The 26,960-nt window shown below is 47.8% G+C and overlaps 1 protein-coding gene across 1 annotated transcript in view; it reads left to right on the top strand.

Annotated features, from left to right (window-relative positions):
* Nucleotides 1–213: 213 nt before the first annotated feature.
* LOC119963672 (probable E3 ubiquitin-protein ligase HERC3) overlaps nucleotides 214–26,960 on the top strand; it is a 71,013-nt gene continuing 44,266 nt past the window's right edge. Inside the window, exons 1-7 of the mRNA XM_038792989.1 lie at nucleotides 214–561; nucleotides 6,624–6,780; nucleotides 13,632–13,708; nucleotides 15,920–16,141; nucleotides 19,671–19,762; nucleotides 24,633–24,763; nucleotides 26,299–26,453. Of these exons, the coding sequence (XP_038648917.1) occupies nucleotides 381–561; nucleotides 6,624–6,780; nucleotides 13,632–13,708; nucleotides 15,920–16,141; nucleotides 19,671–19,762; nucleotides 24,633–24,763; nucleotides 26,299–26,453 (1,015 nt within the window). The 5' untranslated portion in view covers nucleotides 214–380. The remainder of the gene's footprint in view (nucleotides 562–6,623; nucleotides 6,781–13,631; nucleotides 13,709–15,919; nucleotides 16,142–19,670; nucleotides 19,763–24,632; nucleotides 24,764–26,298; nucleotides 26,454–26,960) is intronic.

Below are 26,960 nucleotides of genomic sequence, written 5' to 3'. Positions count from 1 at the left end.
ACGGAACGCTGCAATAACAAAGTCTGTTGGGAATCAGAAACTGATCGGTAAATCCAACTCGAAGTTACCTTCCCAAAACAATCCAGCTCTTGTTGCCATTGGTTGGCCCAGTTGGGTCAGAGGCGGGGCCAGAGAAAGGGGATCTCCCAGATAAATAAATATATTGTGTGTGTGAGAGAGAGAGACTGTCAGACCAATTGGATCTGTAGCAGCAGCAACAGCTCTGGAAGAGGAAGTGATTTGTTTATCTGCCTGACAGCTAAACCTCTGAGGGGAAAGTATTTTTCTCTCTCTGGTTGCTGATTGTTTGAAAGAGGAATAATAAAGAGGATCCGAGCGCTGAGAGAGACACAGAGAGACAGACAGAGAGAGAGAGGAACATGTTGTGTTGGGGGGAGCTGGGCTCAGGAATCCAGCACAAACCCAGCTCACAGACAGAGGGAGTTCTCACAGGGCAGAGAATTCAACATGTTTGCAGCCGGGACGGAGTCACTGTGTTTGTGTTGGGAAACGGGAAGGTTTATATCAAAATCCGTGGACGGAAGAGGAAAACAGAACCTGGTAAGAAACTCCTCTCTGCAATAGGAAAGGGAATGTTTGAAGATTAAATTATTATATATACCATTGACAGACATGTCGCATGTATTAATAATAATAATGATCTTTATTGTCACAAGTAGGCTTACATTAACACTGTAATGAAGTTACTGTGAAAAGCCCCGAGTCGCCACACTCCGGCGCCTGTTCGGATACACTGAGGGAGAATTCAGAATGTCCAATTCACCTAACAGCACGTCTTTTCGGACTTATGGGAGGAAACCCACACAGACACGGGGAGAACGTGCAGACTCCGCACAGACAGTGACCCAAGCCGGGAATCAAACCTGGGACCTTAGAGGTGTGAAGCAACAGTGCTACCCACTGTGCTACCGTGCCACCCATAATTTAGACATATTGCAAAGTAAATGAAGTGTTCAGAGTTTGGAACAAACTATATATTTGATAGATTATCTTGGATTATCAATATAAGTTTCTTAGAATCGTAGAATCCGTACAGTGGAGAAGGAGGCCATTCGGCCAATCGAGTCTGCACTGACCTTCTGAAAGAGCACCCTACCTAGGGCCAACCCCCACACTAAGGAGCAATTTATCACGGCCAATCCACCTAACCTGCACATCTATGGACTGTGGGAGGAAACCGGAGCACCCGGAGGAAACCCACACAGGCATGGGGAAAATGTGCACACCCCACACAGTCACCCGAGGTCAGAATTGAACCCGGGTACAAGGCGCTGCGAAGCAGCAGTGCTAACCACTGTGCCACGCTTGTGAGACTCCTGTTAAAATCTGATAATTTTTTATAATTTTGTTACATCTTTTGAACAGATTTGCACCAGGAATTGTTTTTAATATTTAATTTAATGTTGTGTCTTTCCGCACCCCGCATTGCATTCATCTTAAATGCGGCTATGGTTTGGGTTAGATTGTGGGTGATGATCATCATACGGGAGTGTTTCTTTTTCCTACACTCACCCCCTCCCCGCCCTTGATTTTGTTCACTTTCAGTTTCATTTCTCTCAGTTACAGTCACAGCTGCGTCAACAGCTGATTGAGTTCAGGCTGACAACATCAAGTATGAGCAACAGAACAGACAAATATTTGCACAGTGGTTGGCACTGTTGCCTCATAGCGCCAGTGTCCCAGGTTCGACTCCCAGTTTGGGTGACTGTCTGTGCAGAGTTTGTGCATTCTCCCGTGGGTTTCCTCCGGGTGCTCCGGTTTCCTCCCACAAGTCCCGAAAGATGTGTATTGGACGTTCACGTGTACCCGAACAGGCGCCGGAGTGTGGCGACTCAGGACTTTTCAAAGCAACTTCATTGCAGTGTTAATGTAAGCCTACTTGTGACACTGATAAAGATTATTATTTTGCAAGGAATGATTATATTAGGATGGACGTATGAGGATTGATTGAGTCGGTTAGGATTATATTAGCTGGATTTCAGAAGAATGAAGGGGTGGTTCTCATAGGAACCTATAGGAATCTAACAGGACTAGACAGGCTAGATACACGAAGGATGTTCCCGATGGTGGAGGTGTCCAGAACCAGGGGTCACAGTCTGAGGATACAGGGTAGACCATTTAGGACAGTTAGATATCGCACTTGAGACATAGGGGATCAAAGGATATGGGGGAAAGGTGGAATTAGGCTATTGAGTTGGATGATCATAATGAATGGCAGAGTAAACTTGAAGGGCCGAATATCCTCCTCCTGCTCCTAGTTTCTATGTTTCTATCAACAAGATCCACATATCTTTGATCACAATGTACAATTTTCACGATGGGGGTATGATTTAAACCCTATGGGTGAGTGGGAAGTTATCATTGTCCAGACTAATTGCTCACACAGGAGAAGACTAGTTGACATTTTAATCTACATCATTGAGATGACTCAGTGAATGGGCACAATTGTGGCAAGTGGTGGAATTCAATGTAAACAAGTGTGAGGTTATTCATTTTGGACCAAAATAGGGTAGAGCAGAGCACTTTCTAAACGGAAAGAGGTTAGAATCATAGAATTTACAGTGCAGAAGGAGGCCATTCGGCCCATCAAGTCTGAAACGGCTCTTGGAAAGAGCACCCTACTTCAGCCCACACCTCCACCATATCGCCTTTTGGACACTATGGGACAACTCTTTCAAACAACCTAACCTTTTGGACACTATGGGACAACTTAGTATGGCCAATCCACCTAAACTGCACATCTTTGGGCAGCAGCCGGAGGAAACCAATGCACGGGGAGAAAGATACAGTGGATGCCCAAAGAGGCTTGGGGGATTCAGGTGCATAGATCCTTAAAATGCCAGGAGCAAGGGCAAAAAATAATCAGAAAGGCTAATGGAATGCTAGCTTTTATATCTAGAGGACTGGGAGTATAAAGTCACAGGGGTTATGCGGCAGCTATAGAAAACTCTGGTTAGACCCCACTTGGAGTCACTTTGAGCAGTTCTGGGCACCACACCTTGGGAAGGATATTTTGGCCTTGGAGGGAGTGCACCGTAGTTTTACAGAAAGGATACCGGGACTGCAGGGGTCGAGTTACAAAAAGAGATTACACAAATTAGGCCTGTTTTCGCTAAAGTTTACAAGGCTAAGGGGCTAAGGGTGAGCAGTTTCTAATTCCTAGGGGTGCACATCACCAAAAATTTATCCTGGTCCACTCATGTCGACGCTATCACCAAGAAAGCACAACAGCGCCTTTACTTCCTCAGGAAACTAAGGAAATTCGGCATGTCCACATTAACCCTTACCAACTTTTACAGATGCACTATAGAGAGCATCCTATCGGGCTGCATCACAGCCTGGTATGGCAACTGCTCGGCCCAGGACCGCAAGGAACTTCAGAGAGTCGTGAATACCGCCCAGTCCATCACACGAACCTGCCTCCCATCCATTGATTCCATCTACACCTCCCGCTGCCGGGGGAAAGCAGGCAGCATAATCAAGGATCCCTCCCACCCGGCTTACTCACTTTTCCAACTTCTTCCATCGGGCAGGAGATTCAGAAGTCTGAGAACACGGACGAACAGATTCAAAAACAGCTTCTTCCCCACTGTCACCAGACTCCTAAATGACCCTCTTATGGACTGACCTCATTAACACTACACCCATGTCTGCTTCATCCAATGCCAATGCTTATGTAGTACATTGTATATATTGTGTTGCCCTATTATGTATTCTCATGTATTTTCTAGAATTTTGTTTAATTCCCTTTTCTTCCCATGTACTGAATGATCTGTTGAGCTGCTTGCAGAAAAATACTTTTCACTGTACCTCGGTACACGTGACAATAAACAAATCCAATCCAATCCAATCCAATCTGATCGAAGTATTGAAGATATTAACAGAGAAAGGCAGGATAGATAAAGATAAACTATTTCCATTGGTTGGAGTTTCTAAAACTAGGGGCATGGTCTAAAAATTAGGGCCAGGCCGTACAGGAGAGATGTTAGGAAGAACTTCTTCACTCAAAGGGTGGTAGATGTTTGGAGCTCTGTCCCACAAACAGCAGTTGAAGCCGGAACAGTTGCTAATTTTAAATCGGGGATAGATACATTTTTGTTAAGCAAATATAGTGAGGGATATGGGCCAAAGGCAGATATGTGGAGTTCGGTCACAGATCAGCCATTATCTCATTGAATGGCAGGAAACGCTCGAGGGGCTGAATGGCCCACCACTGTTCCTATGTTCTTATGAGGAGGTGGCAAGGACATCCACCTGAGCCTGGTCGGTCTTTTCTAAGATTAGCACATGGATCTGGATGGAATTAATAAAATTTACCAGGGCTCATCCCTGGATCAGCTGCTAACTTTCTAGCTTTAGGTATAGAGGGCCTCATGGTCCTGAGGCATTCTGAGGAACAAGTGTGATTATCAAACAGGGGATAAATTTTAAATGGGAAGCGTTCCTTTTCCTAACATCCTTGCATCAATGAATGCAAAGTCAACAAATGATTTTGGTGCGAAATCTGCGGGCAGAGGAAGGAGTTGAAAAGTTCAAAATAGGATTTACCACTGTCTAATATGTAGCTAGTGGCCAATAGTATTTTCAAATGGTTTGACTGAGTGTATTGATAGGAAGAGGAGTGGATCAACCAGCTCCTGTAACCTGTTCCACCATTCAGTTAGATCACCGCTGGTCTGTACCTCAATTCAATTTACTCAACTATCCCTCAATACCCTTACCGAATAAAATTTGTCAATCACAGTCTTGGAAATTTTAATTGACTCAACATTCACAATCTATTGGGTCTTTAGCTCCAGATCTCATTACTCTTCTTTAAAACGTTTTTCCTTATTTCACTTCTAAATGGCTTAGCTTTTTTTTAAACTTTCTGTTCCATTCTTCTCGAGTCCCCCACCAGAGGAAATAGTTTCCCTGTGTTTCTTCTATCGAATTATTGTATCATTTTAAATATCTCAATTCAATTACTCCCCCGCTGGCTGAACTCAAGGGAACACAGGCCAGATTTATGCAACCTGTCCTCATGGGTGGCACGGTAGCATAGTGTTTAGCACCGTTGCTTTACAGTGCCAGGGTCCCAGGTTCAATTCCCGGCTTGTTCACTGTCTGTGTGGAGTCTGTACGTTCTCCCTGTGTTTGAGTGAGTTTGCTCTGGTTTCCTCCCACAAGTCCCCAAAGACGTGCTGTTAGGTAATTCGGACATTCTGAATTCTCCCTCTGTGTACCCGAACAGGCGCCGGAGTGTGGTGACCAGGGACTTTTCATAGTAACTTCATTGCAGTGTTAATGTAAGCCTACTTCTGACAATAAAGATTATTATTATAACCTAACCCTTTACACCTTCGTATACTTCTCATAAAGTGACCACTGCTCCATTTGCAAGTATATTGACAGTGGTAAGACACAATGACCACTTTGTATTTAACTTTTCTGTTTATTGTTTCCATATTTTTTAAAATATAGACTGCTAGAATGAGGGTGTCATTTATTGCTCATGGTTAGCTGCCCTTGGTGGATCATCACGTCATGTTTTGATGTGACTGAGCAGCTTTCTGGGCCATTTCAGAGCCAACCACATTGGTGTGGGATAGCAACCCCATGTGATGACTCACAATAGACAGCAGGGTTCCTTCCCTGAAGCATATTAGTGAATCAGTATTAGTAATGCATTTTGGTCGGTCTAACATAGAGGGGAAATATACAGTAAATGGTAAAACTTTTAGAAATACAGAAAGTCAGAGAGATCTGGGCGTGCAGGTCCACAGATCTTTGAAGGTGGCAACACAAGTGGACAAGGTAGTCAAGAAAGCATACGGAATGCTTGCCTTAATGGGATGGGGTATCGAGTATAAAAACTGGCAAGTCATGCTACAATTGTACAGAACCTTAGTAAGGCTGCACTGGGAATATTGCGCACAATTCTGATCGCCACACTACCAGAAGGATTTGGAGGCTTTGGAGAGGGTGTAGAGGAGGTTTACCAGAATGTTGCCTGGTCTGGAGGGTGTTAGCTATGTGGAGAGGCTGAATAGACTTGAACTGCATTAATTAGCAAGTCGGAAGTTGAGGGGTGACCTGATAGAGGTCTACAAGATTATGAGTGGATGGCCGGGCACTCTTTTCCAAGGTGGAGGGGTCAGTCACCAGGGGGCATAGATTTAAGGTGCGCAGGGCAAAGTTTAGAGGCAGGTTTTTTATGCAGAGGGTGGTGAGTGCCTGGAATGCGTTGCCAGGGGAGGTTGTGGAAACAGATACATTAACGGCATTCAAAAGGCATCTTGACAAACACATGGATAGGATGGGTATAGAGGGATACGGCACAAGGAAGTGCTGAAGGTTTTGGCAAAGGTTGGTATCTTGACCGGTACAGACTTGGAGGGCCGAAGGGCCTGTTCATGTGCTGTATTGTCCTTGCTCTCTTTGTTCTGGATAGGTGGATTTTGACAATCGGACAGCATCATGGTAACTGATTTTCAACTGCAATCAAATTCTCAAAGGGTTATGGTGGGATTTGTGCTCCCATTCTTTAAATTATTAGTCCAGTCACATAACCACTGTAATCTTAAATATTAATATTTAAAATTTTCATTCTTTGCCTGTAGGGCCGTTTCCTCACTTCAAGCAGCAGAGAATCCACTTTGCAGCTTGTGGGACCTCCCACATTCTGTTCCTTTCCCAAGCAGGAACTGTTTATCAGAGTGAAGTTAAATTGAAGCACACTGCAGCTGCCACAAAAGAATTCTCCATCATGAAACCACAGTAAGAGTTACTTGGATTATGTTTTCATTTAGATCTGTGCCAATGTGTTGTAAATTGACTTGCTGTCTAAATGTTAGATGATGGCAAAGTAATGACAGAATTTAGCGCATAGGTGCAATAGGTGCAAGAATAATATTGTCAAAATGTTGGTGTCTCATTCAAAAGGCAGTGCCGCACTCTGTCAACACTGTGGGGGCGACAGCGTCTGCCCTTCTTGGATGATGTCAACAGTGGGTTGCTGGTTTCTGCCATAGAACTTCTGCCATAGAACAGATTGGTTCAAAACTCACAAACCTTTGAACAGTGGGATCTGAAGTGCAGGATTTGCACCCTTTTCTTTCCAGCTCTGCCTCATCATGGGCAGCACGAGAGTGTCATAATATACACCAGTATATCATGGTGCAGACACACACTGATGGACACACACAGGGACCAATCAACATGGACAAACACCGCAGCCAATCACCAGTTAGAATACACACACTATAAAGGCAGAGGGCACCACGGTTCCCGCTCATTCTGGGTGCTGCCCAGCACAGACTTACACCACGTGCAGAGAGAATCAACTGGTTTGGACAAGGCTTAGGTCTCTAGTTTAAGTTAGCATAATTTAGACCCACAGTCATCGTGTGTTAGTTAGTTAGAAGTAGTTAATAAAATTGAGTTGAACCTTCATCAGTGTTGGAAGTGTCTGTTCATCTCTCAAGTCTACACTAGCCAACACTTCAGATGGCACAGTGGTTAGCACAGTTGCCTCACAGCTCCAGGGGCCCAGATTCAATTCCCGGCTTTGGTCACTGTCCGTGGAAAGTCTGCACCTTCTCCCCCTGTCTGCGTGGATTTCCTCCGGGTGCTCCGGTTTCCTCCCACAGTCCAAAGATGTGCAGGTTAGGTGGGTTGGCCATGATGAATTGCCCTTAGTGTCCAAAGAGGTTGGGTGGCTTTACTGTGTTACGGGGATAGGGTGGAGGTGTTGGCTTAAGTGGGGTGCTCTTATCCGGTTTCTTGATGGACTGGACATACCAGTCGTGGGAGAGGGCAGAAAACGGGATCTGGAAGCACCACTAGCACTGGGAGAGATCATGGAGAGCATTAGCTCCATGCAGACGGGGAAGGCGCCGGGACCGGACGGATTCCCGGCGGACTTCTACAAAAAATTCGCGACAGCGCTGGCCCCGCACCTGCGGGAGATGTTCACAGACTCGCTAGCTAGGGGCACACTGCCACCCACGTTAGCACAGGCCTCAATCTCGCTGATACCTAAGAAAGACAAAGACCCAATGGAATGTGGGTCATACAGACCCATATCTCTGCTGAACGCAGACGCCAAAATACTGGCCAAAATCCTAGCCAAAAGGCTAGAAGACTGTGTACCTGAGGTGGTCACAGAGGACCAGACGGGCTTCGTCAAAGGTAGACAGCTTACCGCGAACATCAGGCGCCTGCTGAACGTGATAATGACCCCCTCCGGGGAGAGAACACAAGAGGTGATCGTCTCCCTGGACGCAGAAAAGGCCTTCGACAGAGTCGAATGGAAATACCTCATAGAGGTACTGGAGCGGTTCGGGCTTGGAACAGGGTTCACCGCTTGGGTAAAGCTCCTATACAACGCTCCCATGGCGAGTGTACGGACCAACAATACCAACTCCCAATACTTCCAGCTGCACAGGGGCACCAGACAAGGATGCCCACTGTCCCCGCTGCTGTTCGCACTAGCAATCGAACCGCTAGCAATCGCACTCAGGGCAGCAAAAAATTGGAGGGGGATCCGAAGGGGAGGTAGAGAGCACAGAGTCTCACTCTATGCGGATGATCTGCTCCTCTATATCTCGGACCCACAAAGCAGCATGGACGGAATCATAGCGCTCCTGAAAGAGTTTGGAGCCTTCTCGGGCTACAAACTCAACATGAGCAAAAGTGAGATCTTCCCAGTACACCCGCAAGGGGGGGGGGGGGGGGGGGGGGGGGGGGGGGGCAACACTGAAGGGGCTGCCGTTCAAACAAGCCCGAAATAAATTCCGCTACCTGGGGATCCAAATAGCCCATGACTGGAAAGGGATCCACAAATGGAACCTCACCAGCCTGACGGAGGAAGTTAAAAAGGACCTGCAAAGATGGAACACACTCCCGCTCTCCCTCGCGGGGAGAGTCCAGACGATCAAAATGAACGTACTGCCCAGGTTCCTTTTCCTGTTTAGATCCATTCCGATCTACATCCCCAAGGCCTTTTTCAAAGCGCTGGACAAACATATCATGCCGTTCGTATGGGGGGGTAAAAATGCTAGGATCCCAAAGAAGGTCATACAAAAAACAAAATCCAGGGGGGGGCTAGCCCTCCCGAATCTACAATTCTACCACTGGGCGGCAACAGCCGAGCGAGTAAGGGGATGGATCCAGGAGCCAGAAGCCGAGTGGGTGCGCGCGGAGGAGGCCTCCGGCATGGGAACCTCCCTCCGGACCCTCGCCACGGCAGCACTCCCATCCCCACCCAAAAAACACTCCACCAGCCCAGTGGTGACAGCCACCCTCCAATCCTGGAACCAACTGCGGCAGCAATTTGGCCTGTACAAAATGTCGGACAAGGCTCCCATCTGCAACAACCATAGGTTCAAACCAGCACTGACCGACGCCACCTTCAAAAGGTGGAGGCAGGACGGGGGGACACTGACAGTCAGGGACCTATACACGGACGACAGGATCGCAACACTGGACGAACTGACAGAGAAATTTCAGCTAGCTGGGGGGAACGAGCTACGGTACCTGCAGCTCAAAAACTTCCTACGAAAGGAGACAAGGACGTACCCACAACCGCCACGACAGACACTATTGGAAGACCTACTGGACGCAAGTATCCTAGAGAAAGGGAACTGTAGTGACATGTATGACCGACTGGTAGATAGGGACGACACCGTACTGGACGTAACAAGAAGGAAATGGGAGGACGACCTGGGGATGGAGATAGGGTGGGGACTCTGGAGCGAAGCACTGCATAGGGTCAACTCCACCTCCACGTGCGCAAGGCTCAGCCTGACGCAACTAAAAGTGGTACATAGAGCCCACTTAACGAGAAACCGTATGAGTAGGTTCTTCCCGGAGGTGGAGGACAAATGTGAGCGGTGCCAGAGAGGCCCGGCCAACCACGCCCACATGTTCTGGTCTTGCCCCAGACTTGTGGAGTACTGAACAGCCTTCTTCGAGGCTATGTCCAAAGTGGTGGGGGTGAGGGTGGAGCCATGCCCGATAGTGGCGGTCTTCGGGGTTTCAGACCAGCCAGATCTATTCCTGGGGAGGAGGGCGGACGCCCTTGCCTTTGCCTCCCTGATTGCCCGCCGTAGAATCCTGTTTGGCTGGCGGTCAGCAGCACCACCCAGAGCTGCAGACTGGCTGTCCGACCTCTCGGAATCTCTCCAAATGGAGAAAATCAAATTCGCCATCCGAGGGTCGGACGACGGCTTCCACAGAACGTGGGAGCCATTCATGCAACTGTTCCGGGACCTGTTTGTGGCCAACGTACATGAGGAAGAATAGTTGGGTGGCCAAGAACCAGGGGAAAATGGACGGGAATCGGGGGAAGGTAGCCGGGGGGAGGGGGGGGGGGGGGGGGGGATACGGGCTCGGTATGGGGGTTTGACGGCAAGCCAAGGCCCAAAACCAAACTATAAATAAATGCCTATAAACATGTGCCTCGGCCATATTGGGGAATGTAAAATATGTATGCTGGCTAAAGGGGGCGGCCACAATTATTGTTATGAAGATGCTTACCTGTAAATATTCATGTAAAATTTTTGTGTTTTCCTTTTTTTTTTCTCTCTCTCTAATAACTTGTAATTTGTCATATATAAAATATGAAAACTCAATAAAAAAACATTTATAAAAAAAAAAAGTGGGGTGCTCTTTCCAAAACGGCCAGGGCAGACTCGATGGGCCGAATGGCCTCCTTCTGCACTGTAAATTCCATGAAATTAAGACAATGCGACTCAAAGCGTGATGGAAATTGACGGATAAGTTATTGCCGTTTGGGACAATTGGTAGAAAGCACCTCCTTGCCATTAAACTAAACGCTGTCATGCTCCACGGGGAACTTCAGCACCGCTTTGAAGCGTTTTCTTAACCACTCTGGAATGTTAGCCATTTTAGACATCCTTTGCCCATCCAGTGACATTGACCAGTCCGTCGAAGTTGATTGTGCAGGTGCTTTGCCCCGAATCCTAATTGTGCAGGCTTCACAACGAGCATTTATTCTACGATCCTTCCGTTAAATCCAAAGGATGTGGTGGATGTATTGCTGGAATTTCTCTAGTACACGATCCAGGTCTCACAGCAGTACAGGAGAGCAGTGACAATAACTGTTCCGTACACTAGGGGCGGGATTCTCCGATCCCCCTCTGGGTCGGAGAATCGCCGGGGGGGGGGGCATGAATCCCGCCCCGACGCCGGCTGCCGAATTCTCCGCCGCCAGGGTTTTGGCGGGAGCGGGAATCACGCCGGTCGGCAGACGCTGGCGGCGCCCCCCCCCCCCACCCCACCCCCCCCCGGCGATTCTCCAGCCCGCGATGGGCCGAGCGGCCGCCCGTTTTTGGTCGGTCCCGGCGGCGTAAATCAAACCAGGTCCGTACCAACGGGACCTGGCTCTGCGGGCAGCAGCCTGCGGATTCCTAGGGGGTGGGGGTGGGGGCGGGGGGGGGGGGATCTGGCCCTGGGGGGTGCCCCCACAGTGGCCTGGCCCGCAATCGGGCCCACCGATCCGCGGGCGGGCCTGTGCCATGGGGGCACTCATTCCCTATGCGCTGGACGGTGTAACGATCCGCCATGGCCGGCGCGGAGACGAAACCCCCTGTGCAGGCGCTGGGATCACGCCAGCATACGCTGGCACGCCCGCGCATGCGCCAACTCTCACCGGCCAGCGGAGGCCCTTCAGCGCCGGTTGGCGTGGCGCCAAACACTCCGGCGCCGGCCTAGCCCCTGAAGGTGTGGAGGATTCCGCACCTTCCGGGCGGCCCAGCGCTGGAGTGGTTCACGCCACTCCTCACCGCCGGTGCGGTTCGCCCCGCCGGTTAGGGGAGAATCCCGCCCTAGGACTTTTTGTTGACTTACAGAGGTCTTTATTGTCAAACATTCACTATGTCAGTACTACACTAAAGTGTCACCTTTGATCAAGTGCTCAAGTCTCTGGAGTGGGACTTGAAATTATAACTTTCTGAAGTTAGTAAACCAGAGTGTTGCCAGCTGAACTCAGGCTGAATCAGTAACACTTTAGTGGATTCAGCAACTATTTATTCAGTGATATATCTCCAATGGACTATGGTCTCCTGTCGGCATTATGTTTGCTCACTGTGCTCATGCAGAGACACACAGACAGCCTTAACTCTATCCGTGTGCCGTTACATTTTAAAGCCCATTAATGAAATTGGTGTGACCACATCAGATGTTAGTTGCTGAACAAACAAAATCCCAGATGGAAACCTGGCTTATGGGCCTTTTTTTTTATGTTCTGGAAATGAGAAGAAATATTATGTTCTCAACAGCAAGATATCCAGTAACACGTTGGGGATTTAAAAAATGAAAAGACTTATTAACAAGAAGAAAAGAAAACTTAAGTAACACAAGATTACAGTTACACAGTTAAAATTAGTCTTATAAAATATTCCCTCAAAAGACTCTATCTAGTCAGACCCATAAGTAAAGACATTCTAGGCAACAATCCCTTTTAGATGTTTAACTATCAAGAACATCAGTAATATTACACAAAGCATTGCTGTTGTAGCATTAATAAAGTATATCACGCATCTTCACTTCCACTCTTCTGCGAAAATCCAAGGAACCTTCAGAAACAAGACTTTTCACAGTCCAAGACTTTTTTGGATTGACGGGATGGCTGATTCAAACTTCACCTTCTCCCAACCCGGAGCTGTTTCTGTGAGATCTTTCTCAAACAGCCAACTCCCAAGTTCTCCATAATAACTCTAAAATATCTTTCTCCCACCCCTTTCACCTTTGGTTCCATTGTTCTCATACTAATTTCAAATTCAATCCTTCAATATATGAAATCTTTCATTTCTATTTTGTCTCTGCTTTTGCGTCAATAAAATGTAAAAAGCCCTCTTATCTTTATTCATGGAACTCCTGTAAGATGCAAAATGTTCCTTGTCATGTCACCTCTGACCTCCCTATGAAGAGTTCAAATGAACTCTTAAATTACCTATAAATGTAAGTGTTAGATCCAACCTATTTACTTGTACCTCAAACCCACCATAATATCTTATTACAAATGCAAAAACCACCCACCTCTACCCTTTCATATCTTAAACCTCCCTGACAAGCTGTCTCTAGTAACCTATCCCCAGCTTAGTTAAATCACTTAGACAAATGCAGACACACAGAATAATACGATATTCCCCAAAAGTATTTTAAAAAGTTACGGGCTTGATTCTCCGCCACGCCACTTTTCAGCCTTGACCCGCCGACAGGATTCTCCGTTACGCCGGCCGGTTGGTGGGGTTTCCCATTGTGGGGCAGCCCCGTGCCATCGGGAAACCCCTGGGCACCGGCAAAATGGAGAATCCCGCCGGGGGAGAATCCCGCCCCACATCTATTCCTGTTCCCGCACCGGCCTCCCCGAACAGGCGCCGGAATGTGGCGACTAGGGGCTTTTCACAGTAACTTCATTGAAGCTTACTTGTGACAATAAGCGATTATTATTATTATTATATTATTATTATTCTCCTAACATGCTCTAACTTTCATTAAAAAATGCTTTTACAAACCTTCCATGAAATGAAACCTTTGAAATATATTCCCGGGAAACAATTAGAAATGATGTATCATTATGTTTATGATTTTCTTATGTTTAGGGTACTTAAGAGTTTGAGCGAAAAAAACATAATTCAAGTGGCCTGTGGAAACAATCACTCATTGGCATTGTCCAAAGGTAAAAATTAAACTAAAACATATTTGCTGTACTTCAATCAAAAGTGGATTAAAATAAAGAAACTGATAATTAAGAAGATCTGAAATAGTCCATATGTACCATGACTGTTATATTCATGATTAATATTGGGGTGTTTGTTCGTAAAGGTGGTTGGCACTGAGACCCAGGTTCAATTCCAGCTTTAGGTGACTGTGCAGAGTCTGCACGTTCTCCCCATGTGTGTGTGGGTTTCCTCCGGGTGCTCCGGCTTCCTCCCACAGTTCAAAGATGTGCAGGTTTAGGTGGATTGACCATGATAGATTTTCCCGTGGTGTCCGAGGATGTGCAGGTTGGGTGGGGCTGTGGGGATAGGATGGGACAGTGGGTTAGGGAAGGTGCTGTTTCAGAGTGTCAGTGCGGACTCGATGGGCCGAATGGCCTCCTTCTGCACTGCAGGGATTCTATGAAGTCAAATTTGCATAAACTGCATCAAAGGTCGAACCAATTGGGGTGTCTCACGTAAAAGGAAACACCATTCTTCTATTAACCTTAACCAAATTTATTTCATTGGGACGCTAAGAAGTAACGGAAACAAATTCTAATAATGTGGATGCTGGAGATCTGAAATCAAAACAGAAATTTCTGGAAAAGCCTCAGCAGGTCTGGCGGAATCTGTGGCGAGAGAAACAGAGTTCATGTCACAAGCTCAATATGACTCTTCTTTGGAACCCCTTCTCCAGTTCAGACCTGAAGAGAACAGGAGCCTATTGTGAGGTTTTGGCAGGTGTACCTTACCCTCTGCCACCAACCCCGACCCCCCCCCCCCTCCCCTCCCCATCCGCTCTTCCCAACTAGGTTATTATTTTAATAATAATCTTTATTATTGTCACAAGTAGGCTTATATTAGCTCTGAAATTAAGTTACTGTGAAAAGCCCCTAGTCACCACATTTTCGGCGCCTGTTCGGGTACACAGAGGGAGAATTCAGAATGCCCAATTCACCTAACAAGCACGTCGTTCGGGACTAGTGGGAGGAAACCGGAGCACCCGGAGGAAACCCACGCAGATACGGGGAGAACGTGCAGACTCCGCACAGGCAGTGACCCAAGCCGGGAATCGAACTTGGGTCCCTGGCGCTGTGAAGCAACAGTGCTAACCACTGTGCTACCGTGCCACCCATGATTTTACCGAGACTGAGCTACATAATAAGCTGTTGCTGAGTTGATGCTTTTGGCATAGAATATTGTGGATTCAAATCCCAATCCTGGAATTGTTTACCAAAAGAATGAAGGCTATCACTCCAGCGCAGTACAAAAGGATGTGCTGTTTTTCGGTGAGACATTAAACAAGGACCTAACAGCTGTTTTAGGTGGGGATAATAGATCCCATGCCACATGAAAGGGCTGATATTATTCCACTTTCAAAATTATTTACAGGAATAAAATCAGGAACATTGTCCGTCATTCCCTTGTCTTCAGCCGTTGGGCAAGTTCTAACTCAAATCCCACACCCCATGATTCTTAAGCCTTGTCCTTGGGGAGATTGTTTCGAATCACTAGCTTTCGGAGCACAGCTCCTTCCTCACCTGATGAAGGAGCTGCGCTCCGTAAGCTAGTGATTCAAAACAAACCTGTTAGACTTTAACCTGGTGTTGTAAGACCTCTTCCTGTGCCTACCCCAGTCCAACGCCGGCATTGGCACATCTTGGGGAGATTGGCTGAGGTGGTTGCCCATTGCTTTCCTCAATATTTTTAAACTTCAGAACATCTTCCCCCTATTGGGCAGTTACAAAGGGTAAAAAGCCCCTTTTACACTTTACTACTCACTACTATCGGACACTAGTACCCCCAATAGTAATAACCCCACTGCACCACTATCCAGAGCGATATGGGTAGCTTGCCCGTATTTAGAGACCATAATCTCCACTCACTGGGGTTGTTGGGTCCGGGGTTCAATCCCTTCACCTTCTGATTCAAAGCTGAGCACAACGGTTCTGAGTGGAGCAATGTATAATGAGGTATATGGACAGGAGGAAAAATTGTTTGTTGGTCATCATAACTAACTTACTGTTCAATAACCTGAACATTATTAACATTCAGTACTTTATAGAAATGGCCTAAAGTAGAAACCGGTTTCTCAGTTTTCTTTAAGGAGTTAAACATAATTTCAAACTAAGAATATACTTATCGGAACCCAAAAGGTAATTTTTCTCTCGTTTGCCTTGTGTTGAAAGATGGCCAACTCTTTGTCTGGGGACAGAACACTTGTGGCCAGCTTGGTATCGATACAAAAGGGGCCTCCCAGCCCGTCCCTCAGTGTGTGACCTCTCTCACTGGGATGCCTGTGGCTCAGATCACTGCAGGAGGAGGACACAGCTTCGCCCTGTCTCTCTCAGGGGCAGTGTTCGGTTGGGGAAGAAACGATCGTGGGCAGCTGGGGCTCAAGGACACGGAAGGTAAGAACTAAGCAAAAACTACTGTCCCCTCTTTTCCTTTCTGTTGCCTTAATTTCCTAAGCTCTGCATGTGCCTAAAACCAGAGAACTCTTTAACAAAAGGGCCAGATTTTACCATCATTGGCAAAATGATGGTGCTCACCAAAGAAATCTTCCTTGACTCAGTGACCTCTGTGGCATGGCTCACACTTTTCCCGATGTTAATTTGACTCTGGCGCCAACAATAGCGGATTTTCTGTATCCAATAACAATGGGTGAGCAATCAATCATTGGGATGTAGACATTGGATTAAGGAAGAAGCGAAACTGTAATTTAAAAAAAACTATATCTTAATTTTTAAAAACCGATGGAACGTAGCACAGAATGAAGAAATTTGACATTCCACAAATACAAAATTAGACTTTCAGGGTCAGAGCGGTTGTACATCAGCAATTCTGGCTCCCTCTGCTGTTAAAAATCCTGTTGAGCCTATTTCACCAAGACTTTTTTTCAAGTATTTTTACAATTAAACTAATAGAATAAAAACTAGACAGTCCTATCAAATATAGTGATTTGTAATTGATTTCCCTCAGCAAGGATACCAATAGCGCACCCTGTGGAGGAATGGGGAATCACGGATTTCAGAGGTCTTCTGGGCATGTGCAGCCCCTGTCAGTTTCACACGGCCGGATTTTGTCAACCCAGGGCCGGGCCGGAGAATCGCCGCGACCAGCGCGAATCGCGCAGCGCCGCCCCGACGCAGAGCAGAGAATCGGCACCATTGGTGCCGCCGTGGTCGGCACGGCGCTGACTGGGTGCCGTTCTATGGGCCCCCCCCCCTGGCGATTCTCCGCCCGGGATGGGCCGAGTGGCCGTACCGAAAAACCCGAGTCCCGCCGGCACCATTCTAACCCGGTCTTGCCTGGCGGGACCTCGGTGTGTAAGGGTCCGGGGGCGACCTGTGGGGGGAGAGGGGTGGTCCGACCCCGGCGGGGGGTGGCCTCCGCTGTGGTCTGGCCCAGAATCGGGGCCCACCGATCGGCGGGCCAGCCTCTTGGGCTGGGGGCCTCCTTTGTTCCGCGCCGGACCCTGTAGCCCTACGCCATCATGCGTCGGGGCCGGCGCGGAGAAGGGAGACACTGCGCAATGCGCGAAAATCGTGCCGGTCCCACCGCGCATGCGTGGGTCGCTCCAGTGCTGTGCTGGCCCCCTGTAGGGGCCAGAATTGCTGATCCTGAGGCTATGTTGACGCTGTCGTGTTTCCCGACGGTGTTTACGAACGTGTCAACACTTAGCCTCAGGATCAGAGAATCCCGCCCACAGTGTTTCATGTTGACATTTTGCGGCCATTGCAATCATAAAATCTGGATCAATATGTTATTAAATGAATATTGAGGCAGAAATTAGCATTGAGCCAGTTAAATTAGTTCAATAGTAATGAGGAGAAATGCCTTCCTATCTGATTCTGAAACTCAATAGGTGCTTTTGATCAAAGTGGGAGAAAACAAGGGGAAACCTCTTAGTTGTGTGTTGTGCCATTGTACAACAATGTACAACGTGATGCCATCATTTAAAAAGGGTGCAAGGGATAGACCAGAAAACCATAGGCCGGTCAGTCTGACTTCAATGGTGGGCACTTTATTGGAAACAATTCTGAGAAACCGGAAAAACTGTCACTTTGAAGAGCTCGGATTGATCAGGGATAGTCAGCATAGTTTTGCTTGCGAAGACCGTGTCTTACTAACATAATAGAATTTTTGGGGAAGTAACAAGGAGGATTGATAAGAGTAGTGCAGTGGATGTTGTCTACATTGATTTCAGTAAGGTTCCACATGGCAGACTGATCAGAAAAGTGAGATCTCATTGGATAGAGGGGAAGGTGCAGGTTGGATGCAGAATTGGCCCTAGTGATAGGATACAAAGGGTCGTTTGCCTCAGAAGGGGTCAATTACCAGGGGGAATAGATTTAAGGTGATCGGTAGAAGGATTAGAGGGGACATGAGGAGAAACATTTTCACGCAGAGGGAGGTGGGCGTCTGGCATTCACTGCCTAAGATGGTGGTTGAGGCTGAAACTCTCAAAGGTACCGGATCTAAAGTGCTGTAACCTGCAAAGCCAAGATCCAGGTGCTGGAAAGTGCCGGCTGCAGCAATGGTGTCCGTGACCGTCCACCCAGACCTCACAGTCCACCTCCTGGCCACCCCCTGCTACTCCCCCCCAGCCCTGGCAGAAGCCCCCTGTCCAGTGGCACAACTGTCAGCAAAATATGGCGATGTTGGACACTTCCTGTAACCCCTCTCTCTCCCTCAGCAGCCACAACGCCAGTTTCACGATTTTTAAAAGCACAAGTGATCCGCGCTACGGGAACCGGCACATCGGAGGCGGAAAATCAAGGAGGCCCAGGAGAATACTGGGCCGGGTTCGCTAATGATAATGGTGTTTACTGTACATGCGTTTCGGCACGCCGCGATTTTGGCATCGGAACCTGTCCCCACCCAATCACGTTTCGCGATATCCGCGTCAGCAAACGGAGAATTCCGCCCATGGTGTTCAGTGAGGAATTGGAAACCAGCCACCATTGGGCAATGATTAACATTTCAGACCCGTCCACCTCTGTGCTGCATTAATTTGTGCTGTGTCACTAGGGGAGCACTTCCTGCATACATGCAGATGCAGTGTCAGTCGCTCTGATGTTACTGGCAGCAACAACCCAGGCAGTTTCCTGCATTAAAGCCGTGAAGATCGAACAAAGGTGGAGAAGACCACAACAATTTTATGGTTCCTCACAACCCCTTTCCACTTCCACTCAACCTCCCCCCCCCACTCCCCATAGCACCCCACGTGGCCCCTTACTTCCCACCATGGTCCTTCCCCACTCACTCACATTCCCCTGCTTACCCCGGGGCTCGCCACTTCTCCCGTAGCTGGTTCCTCACACCCCCACCTCCCTCCTCCTTCCTCCGTTGCCTGTCGTTACTCTCCTTGCCACTGGCTCACATCTGGAATGGCTGGTGGGGAGTGGAAAGGGGGTATGTGGAGAGGACAAGAAAAGAAAATGACATGGTGCCACAGGAGAGGCATGTGTTTGGGGAGGAGTGGGTGGGGGGGGGGGGGGGGGGGGTGGGGGGTGCGGGGGGCGGGGGGGGGGGAGGGAGGAAGGAGTGGTGAACAGAGTGAGCAGGAAGCAAGCCAGCAGTGAGGGGGATGCAAATGGAATGGCCAATGGGTGGGAGTTGAGACTTCAGGACGCACAATGATGACGTAAGTACTTGGAGAAACTATGCGGGTGCCAATGGCTGGCGTTTTCTCATCCCAATTTCCCATTCAGTGGCGGGAGGAGTTAGCGTTCATTACTCCGACCGTTTTCATTCTGAGTGTTACCTTCGGCTTCGCACATTCCTCCAACCAAGTCCAGTTATTCCAACTCATTTAATAGTATTTATTTGGAACCTAGGTAGTTAATCCAGACGGGCACCTTCTCCCCAAAAGACCTGAGGACAGGAACCAAGAGGAGGAATGGGAATTCATTGCTCTTTCAATCTTTCTTGCAGATCGACATCAGCCCAACCACGTGAAGCTGCTGGAGTGTAAGAAGACCATCCACATCTCTTGTGGGGAAGAACACACTGCTGTTCTGACAAAGGTTTGTTGAGGAAGAATTTGAAATTACAATCTCAATTAATTGTTCCTTATTCAGGTGGGGGCTGGGGGGGACCTCCCCATGTTGTACATGTCAATCGAGACTCTGTACCCATGGTTGCAGCCTATCTAGAAGATAGTCCAATGATAAAAATAGTGGGTTGACGATGGGAACCACCTCAGCTCCTCTTCCTTAATAAGTGGCTCAAGAATCACACGGCTCAGTCTCGAGTTAAGCCCAGCCCCAGAGAAGAACGTAATGGACGGACCATACTTTGGTTATTACACATGGGTTAGCACAAAGTTAGAAATACAATCTGTTGTCTTGGGGCAAATATATACAATATTTGATTTACGACTACAGACACTGAGGTATATTTTCTAACCTGTTCCCCATAGAAATGCTTAATGGGTTAGGTGGATTGGACATGCTAAATTGCCCGTAGTGTCCTAATAAAAGTAAGGTTAGGGGGGGTTGTTGGGTTACGGGTATAGGGTGGATACGTGGGTTTGAGTAGGGTGATCATGGCTCGGCACAACATTGAGGGCCGAAGGGCCTGTTCTGTGCTGTACTGTTCTACGACTCACTCGGGTGGGTGGAATTTACCAAAAGAACGGCAAAGTGTCAGGTTCTGACTGAGAGCTGGCTTGTTTCTCTCCGAGAATACAGCCATGTTTTCTCATCAGATCTTCTGACACAACGTCAAAACCATATGGGGGAGGGGGAGCGTGGTTCACACCGGCAAGCCCGACTCCACAGAAAGGACGCCCTGATCTCAGAGTTGTTAATGGATATCCGGATCAACTCCACCCCCCCCCCCCCCTCTCTCCATGGACATCCGAACATATCCCCATCCCACGGATATCTGGATCCCACACCCACAGGTGTCCAGATGCCCCTCCATGGACATCGGGACCCCTGGGGGACAAGAGTGAACCCCTAACCTTCGCATGCAGAGGGGCAACCCAGCCCCCCCCCCACCACTCAAAGATCAGGGTGGGGTCACCCTCCCCACACTATGCAAGTATCACGGTGACCCGACCCGTACTGCTAGTGGCATTGGGGCAACACCCCCTCACATTCTCTGTGCCCACCCCCATTTACAATCACCGACCCCCCCCCCCCCCCATCCCAATGCAGGCACAAGTCCCCCGTCAACCATTTGGACTCCATCCCACAAATGAGGGGAATCCTCCCCCACCCCAAAACGACTCTCTAGACCAGTGGTTCTCAACCGGGGTCCACATGGACCCTGGGGGTCCATGTAACATTACTGGGGGTCCACACAAAAAAATACCGAATCGGGGGTCCACGGTGATATTTTAGTGGTCCATAGAGCAATTCTACTTCAGAACAATTGTTATTACTGAGAATCAAGTAGAAGAAAAAAATGTTTGTTTTCATGATGAATTTTCACCTATCTCTCTCTCTCTCTCGCACTGACAAAGGTCAAAGAGAGATTATAATCTATCTAATTTACCTTGAGGGCTGAAGGGGCTCAGAACCAAAAAGGTGCATTTGCTGTGTTTATTTTTGTGGTACTGTATTCTGAGAAAAAAAAATCCATACCGGTTGATGACAAATGGGTTTATTGTGCTTTAATGACAGTTGTTGTTGAAGATTGCCCGGGCTATTGTCCCCTAGGAACAGCCCGGAGGACCTTTAATGACAGAAGCAGCTTATTAAATACCCACGGTTGACCTGACGCTTATGCCACATTTCTCCTTGACAAGTTTAATGAATGATTTAACACAGTAATCACTAGAAACTGTGTATATTTGATATGAATTGGTTATTTTTAGAGTAATTTAATTCAATTTAGTCAGTAAAAAGTTTTTTTCATTACTTTTCATATTAGAATAAGTTTGGCAACGTACAAAAATACCGCTAATCCGTTTCCAACCCTCACGGTAAGGTAGATGGACTTTAGGATTAGTTTACCACGCATATAAGAAGCTTTTGTTTCTGTGGAATGGCTATGGGGGAAAATTAAGAGGAAAAGGGGTCCATGGGTTAAAAAAGGTTGAGAACCCCTGCTCTAGACGGCACTGCCATCCTGGCACAGTCGACGTGGCACTGGGTGCCACAGACTGCCCAGCCATGTCCCTCACCACCAGGGAGCTATACTCACCTCATCACAGAATTTACAGTGCAGAAGGAGGCCATTCGGCCCATCGAGTCTGCACCGGCTCTTGGAAAGAGCACCCTACCCAAGATCAACACCTCCACCCTTATCCGCATAACCCAGTAACCCCACCCAACACTAAGGGCAATTTTGGACACTAAGGGCAATTTATCATGGCCAATCCACCTAACCTGCACATCTTTGGACTGTGGGAGGAAACCGGAGCACCCGGAGGAAACCCACGCACACACGGGGAGGATGTGCAGACTCCGCACAGACAGTGACCCAAGCCGGAATCGAACCTGGGACCCTGGAGCTGTGAAGGCATTGTGCTAACCACAATGTTACCGTGCTGCCCTCATGTCTCTGGAGTGGTCATCAGGACAGTTTTCATTTCTGAAAACCACCAGTGATTCCCGCCGGTGGGAATGAAGCATTCAACGGGGCCAGAAACAACAGCATAAAGCATTTTAATTAGATTTAAATTAATTAAAAGACATGGAAATCAGGGCATTGAATCTGATCACGTCACTGGCAGGGAGCAGGGAAGATCTCCAACCGAGATCTCACAGTCGCAAATTCCTTTATGGCCCTGTCGCGAGGTTTAGCGGCCATACCGGGATTTATACCCATGGAAAACAGGCCCACTAAACCTCACCCTAGGTCTCTCAGAGAGACAAGAATGAAAGATAGAATCGGTTAAAGTAACAATTTTCCATCACTAAATTCTGGCACCGGTAGAGTGTGTACTATTTAAAAAAAAAAACATTTTATTAGGGTATTTGTAATTTTTATAATAATAACGATAACAGCAACATAAACATGGTCCATAAAACATTTCCATCCCTATCACGTTCTTCGCCCCCACAACAATGAAACAATAACCTAACTGACCCCCCCCCCCCCCCCCCCCCCCCGCCTCTAGATTTCTGACTCTGCCGACATTTTAATTTTCTCTGAGAAAGTCGATGAACGGCTGCCACCTTTGGGTGAACCCGACCATTGACCCTCTCAGGGCGAACTTTATTTTCTCAAGACTGAGGAACCCAGCCATGTCACTAACCCAGGTCTCTAATTTCGGGGGCTTCGAGTCCCTCCACATTAGCAGAATCCGTCTCCGGGGTTACCAGGGAGGCAAAGGCCAAGACGTCGGCCTCTATCGCCCCCTGGACTCAGGGCTCTCCCGACACTCCAAAGATCGCCACCTCTGGACTCGGCACCACCCGTGTTTTAAGTACCGTGGACATAGCCTTAGAAAAACCCTGCCAAAACCCTTTGAGCTTCGGGCATGCCCAAAACATGTGGACATGATTTGCTGGCCCACCCGCGCACCTCGCACATCTGTCCTCTACCCCACAAAACTTGCTCATCCGGGCCACCGTCACGTGTGCCCAGTGGACTACCTTAAATTGTATCAGGCTAAGCCTGGCACATGATGAGGATGTATTAACCCTCCTTAAGGCATCTGCCCACAAACCCACCTCTATCCTCCTAGCTCATCTTCCCACTTGCCCTTTAGTTCCTCTATCTGAGTTTCCTCCGACTCCATATAAGTTCTTTGTAGATATCTGATACCTTCCCCTCTCCCATCCTTGTTCTGGAAACTACCCTGTGCTGTATCCCCCCTGGTGGCAGGAGTGGGAAGGTCGGAACCTGCCTTGTCAGAAAATCCCGTACCTGCAGATATCTAAACCCATTCCCTGCTGGCAGTTCAAATTTCTCCTCCAAATCCTTCAAGCTGGGGAAGCTCCCGTCTATAAATAGATCACCCATCCTCTACTCTCTGCCATCTCCGAAATCCTCCATCCAGCCTTCCCGCCACAAACCAATGGTTGGTGTAAATCAGGGCCCAGACCGATGCTCCCTCCGCTCTCCTATATTTCCTCCACTGCCCACAGACTCTCAGAGCCGCCACTACCACCGGGCTTGTGGAGTACCGGGCCAGCGAGAACGGCAGAGGTGCCGTTATCAGTGCTCCCAAAATTGTGTTCCTACTGTTGTGTTATGCTGCTTCGTATAACACAGGCTGCTCCTTGATGCAGTCTTAACTAAAGGATGCTCCAGACTCTGAAATGAGTTCAACATGTTTATTGAACTATTAACACAGTTCTCAAATGAGTTCGACTCTCTGCTCATCTAACTGTAGTAACTCCGTCTAACTGTGCCAGCTTGCTCTAAGCCACGTGCTGGGGTGTGATGCTGCTGATCAACCCTGTCTAACTCTCTAGGTATCTCTCTGTGGAAAGAGGCAGGGTGTGAGTGCCTCATCCCTTTTATAGTGTTTATGTCATGCCCCCCCTGTGGTGATGCCACCTCTGAGTGTCCTGACTGCCCATTGGTTGTGTCCTATTCTGAGTGTTCATTGGTTGCATATTTGCATATCATTACACCTACATGATGCTGCCTCTACTCACTCCCACACCGATCCCCCCCCCCCCCCCCACCCTCCCCCACCACCCCACCCCCCAATCCCCCCCCCCCCCCCACCCCCACCTCACTACCTACTTCCTAATCATGACTATATTAGCTGCCCAGTAGTAGTTACAAAAGTTCGGCAGCGCCAAGCCACCCTCCCCCCGACTACGCTCCAACAACACTGTCTTCACTTGTGGGGTTTTACCCGCCCACACAAAAAGCGTGTACTAGTTAACGCTAATTACAGGACCTGACTCCACTGACACTTCAGTACCAAAGACATTTCTTGTGATCAGGTGTAACGTGCTCTGAAGTCATTGTTTTCTCCTCCAGGATGGACTGGTTTTAACCTTTGGAGCTGGAAGTTACGGGCAACTTGGACACAACTCCACAAAGGATGAGATCAAACCTCGTCTCGTCGGCTACCTGTTTGGAAAGAGAGTTTCTCAGATAGCATGTGGGAGGTGAGCTGGTCAAACATCAACAAAACAAAATGTAGCAACATCTCTTTCACCCTTTCTTAGGTGTGGGGACGGGGAGGAAGGTGTGGTTTGGAATGATGGTTGGAAGCCTGGGACAGCAGAGGCCGGGACTTTCCTTATGGGGCCCGGTGGAGCAATACTAGTGTCATGTGAGAGTACCTTTAAGAAATGGGTGTTTCTAAATGAGTATGTATATAAATATCTGTAGTGTGAGTACCTTTGAGAAATGGGTGTTTACCACTGCAGTGGGGGCAGGTTGTTTCCACTGGCGGGTGAAAGCAGAACTAGGGGGCATAGCCTCAAAATAAGGGGAGGTAGATTTAGAACTGAGATTAGGAGGAACTTCTTCACCCGAAGGGTTGTGAATCTATGGAATTCCCTGCCCAGTGAAGCAGTAGAGGCTCCTTCATTAAATGTTTTTAAGGTAAAGATAGATAGTTTTTTTGAAGAATAAAGGGATTAAGGGTTATGGTGTTCAGGTCGGAAAGTGGAGCTGAGTCCACAAAAGATCAGCCATGATCTCATTGAATCGCGGAGCAGGCTCGAGGGGCCAGCTGGCCTACTCCTGCTCCTAGTTCTTATGTTCTTATGATGTCAGAGAGTGGGTGGAGCTGGGCTGTCTGTCAGATTTTTAAATTCATTTTAGGCTGTTTGCTGCAGGGTGGGTTTTACTTTCATTTTCAGAGCTGGATAGCTGCAGTCACAGCCAGAAGGTGTATGAATCTCTTTCTGTAATCTAAAGACTGTAAATCGATCCTGGTGATTTAAAACTAATAACAGTAATGACTTTAACCTGATGTGCTTCTGGTAAAAGGTGTTTTAAGTCGTATGGTGTTAAAATGAATGCTTAAAGGATTACTTAGTGTTGTAGTCTTTGGGGGTTGTATTTGAATTGATGGTTGCTAAGATGTTCACTGTATGTTTTAAAAAGGATAACTTGAGTTCATAGAATAAACGTTGTTTTGCTTTTAAAAAATACTTTTCCATTTCTGCTGTACCACACCTGTAGAGTGGGCCGTGTGCACCCCATACCGCAATCTATTAAAAGTTGTGGGTCAGGTGAACTCCATGATACACTTTGGGGTTCTCTGAACCCTGGCCCATAACACTAGTTGGACAGGCCCATTATCCCAATGTGCCTCACAAGGCTCCACTGGCTTCCGAACATCATTACCAGGTTGACATACCACTTGAAAGGTGTTAACATTCCACCAGAATCCCATGGAATCTTAGTTTCCATTTATGGTTGAGGCTCCTGACAGCATCTGGAGAGAGCCTGACCTTCCACCAGAGCCAAAGGCATTAAAATCAGGAATGAGCGTGAACAGAGTGAGAAACGGAGGTGTTCCATTTAAATAATCATTTTCCGACTGGCCAGCACAAGTAATTATTCACACTTTGTATCTTGAAGTGTTAATCAGAGACAAATACCAAAGTTTTAAGAGATAAGAGCTGATCAGCGACACAAAACTTGGCAAAGGCTTGTTACGTTACGAATATCTATATGTTTTGAACAGCTATCACACACTTGCCTTCGTTGCATCGTCTGGTGAGATTTATTCTTTTGGTCGTGGAGAGAATGGGCAGCTGGGGAACGGAGAGAGCGGTGATCAGTTAGTGCCTCTTCCTGTCAGCATCATGGACACACCTGACAAAAATGGAACGGAAAATGGTAAGCAATGTAAACTTCTATATTTTAATAACCCCATTGTATGGAAAAGATCTGACCATGACTGGCATCTAATTTGACCTGTGGATATGATGAATTGCAATTTCAGGAAGACTTTAATTTTGTATAGAATTCAAATAAAGCACATCAACCTCATGTGGCTTCACACACAGGGACTTCCAATTAAATGGAGGGCACGATTCAACTAAAATATTTCTAAGGGTGCAATCCAATAGGCACGCTGCGCTCGAAATGCAGCTTGACGCGGTACAGCATGGCCGATAAAAGCCAGGAGATCCCATTCTCAGATCTACCCGGCTCGCTGTGCCTTGCAAGATCCAATGTGATCTCGTGAGACATTGCGATATAAATTCCGCCCATTGTGGGCGGGATCACTTTCCGGCCAATCTGTGTATTAGAGCGAGGCAGTAAATCTCACTCTTAACGTGCAGATTCCCGAGGTACCAGAGGCTTTGGGATCCATCCCCTTCGCCTCGGACACCTCGGGCG

Source organism: Scyliorhinus canicula, chromosome 3 (genome assembly GCF_902713615.1).
Source record: "Scyliorhinus canicula chromosome 3, sScyCan1.1, whole genome shotgun sequence".
NCBI classification, from domain to species: Eukaryota; Metazoa; Chordata; class Chondrichthyes; order Carcharhiniformes; family Scyliorhinidae; genus Scyliorhinus; species Scyliorhinus canicula.
The sequence above is the reverse complement of the archived record's forward strand: the minus strand, read 5'-3'. Positions and strand labels throughout refer to the sequence as shown.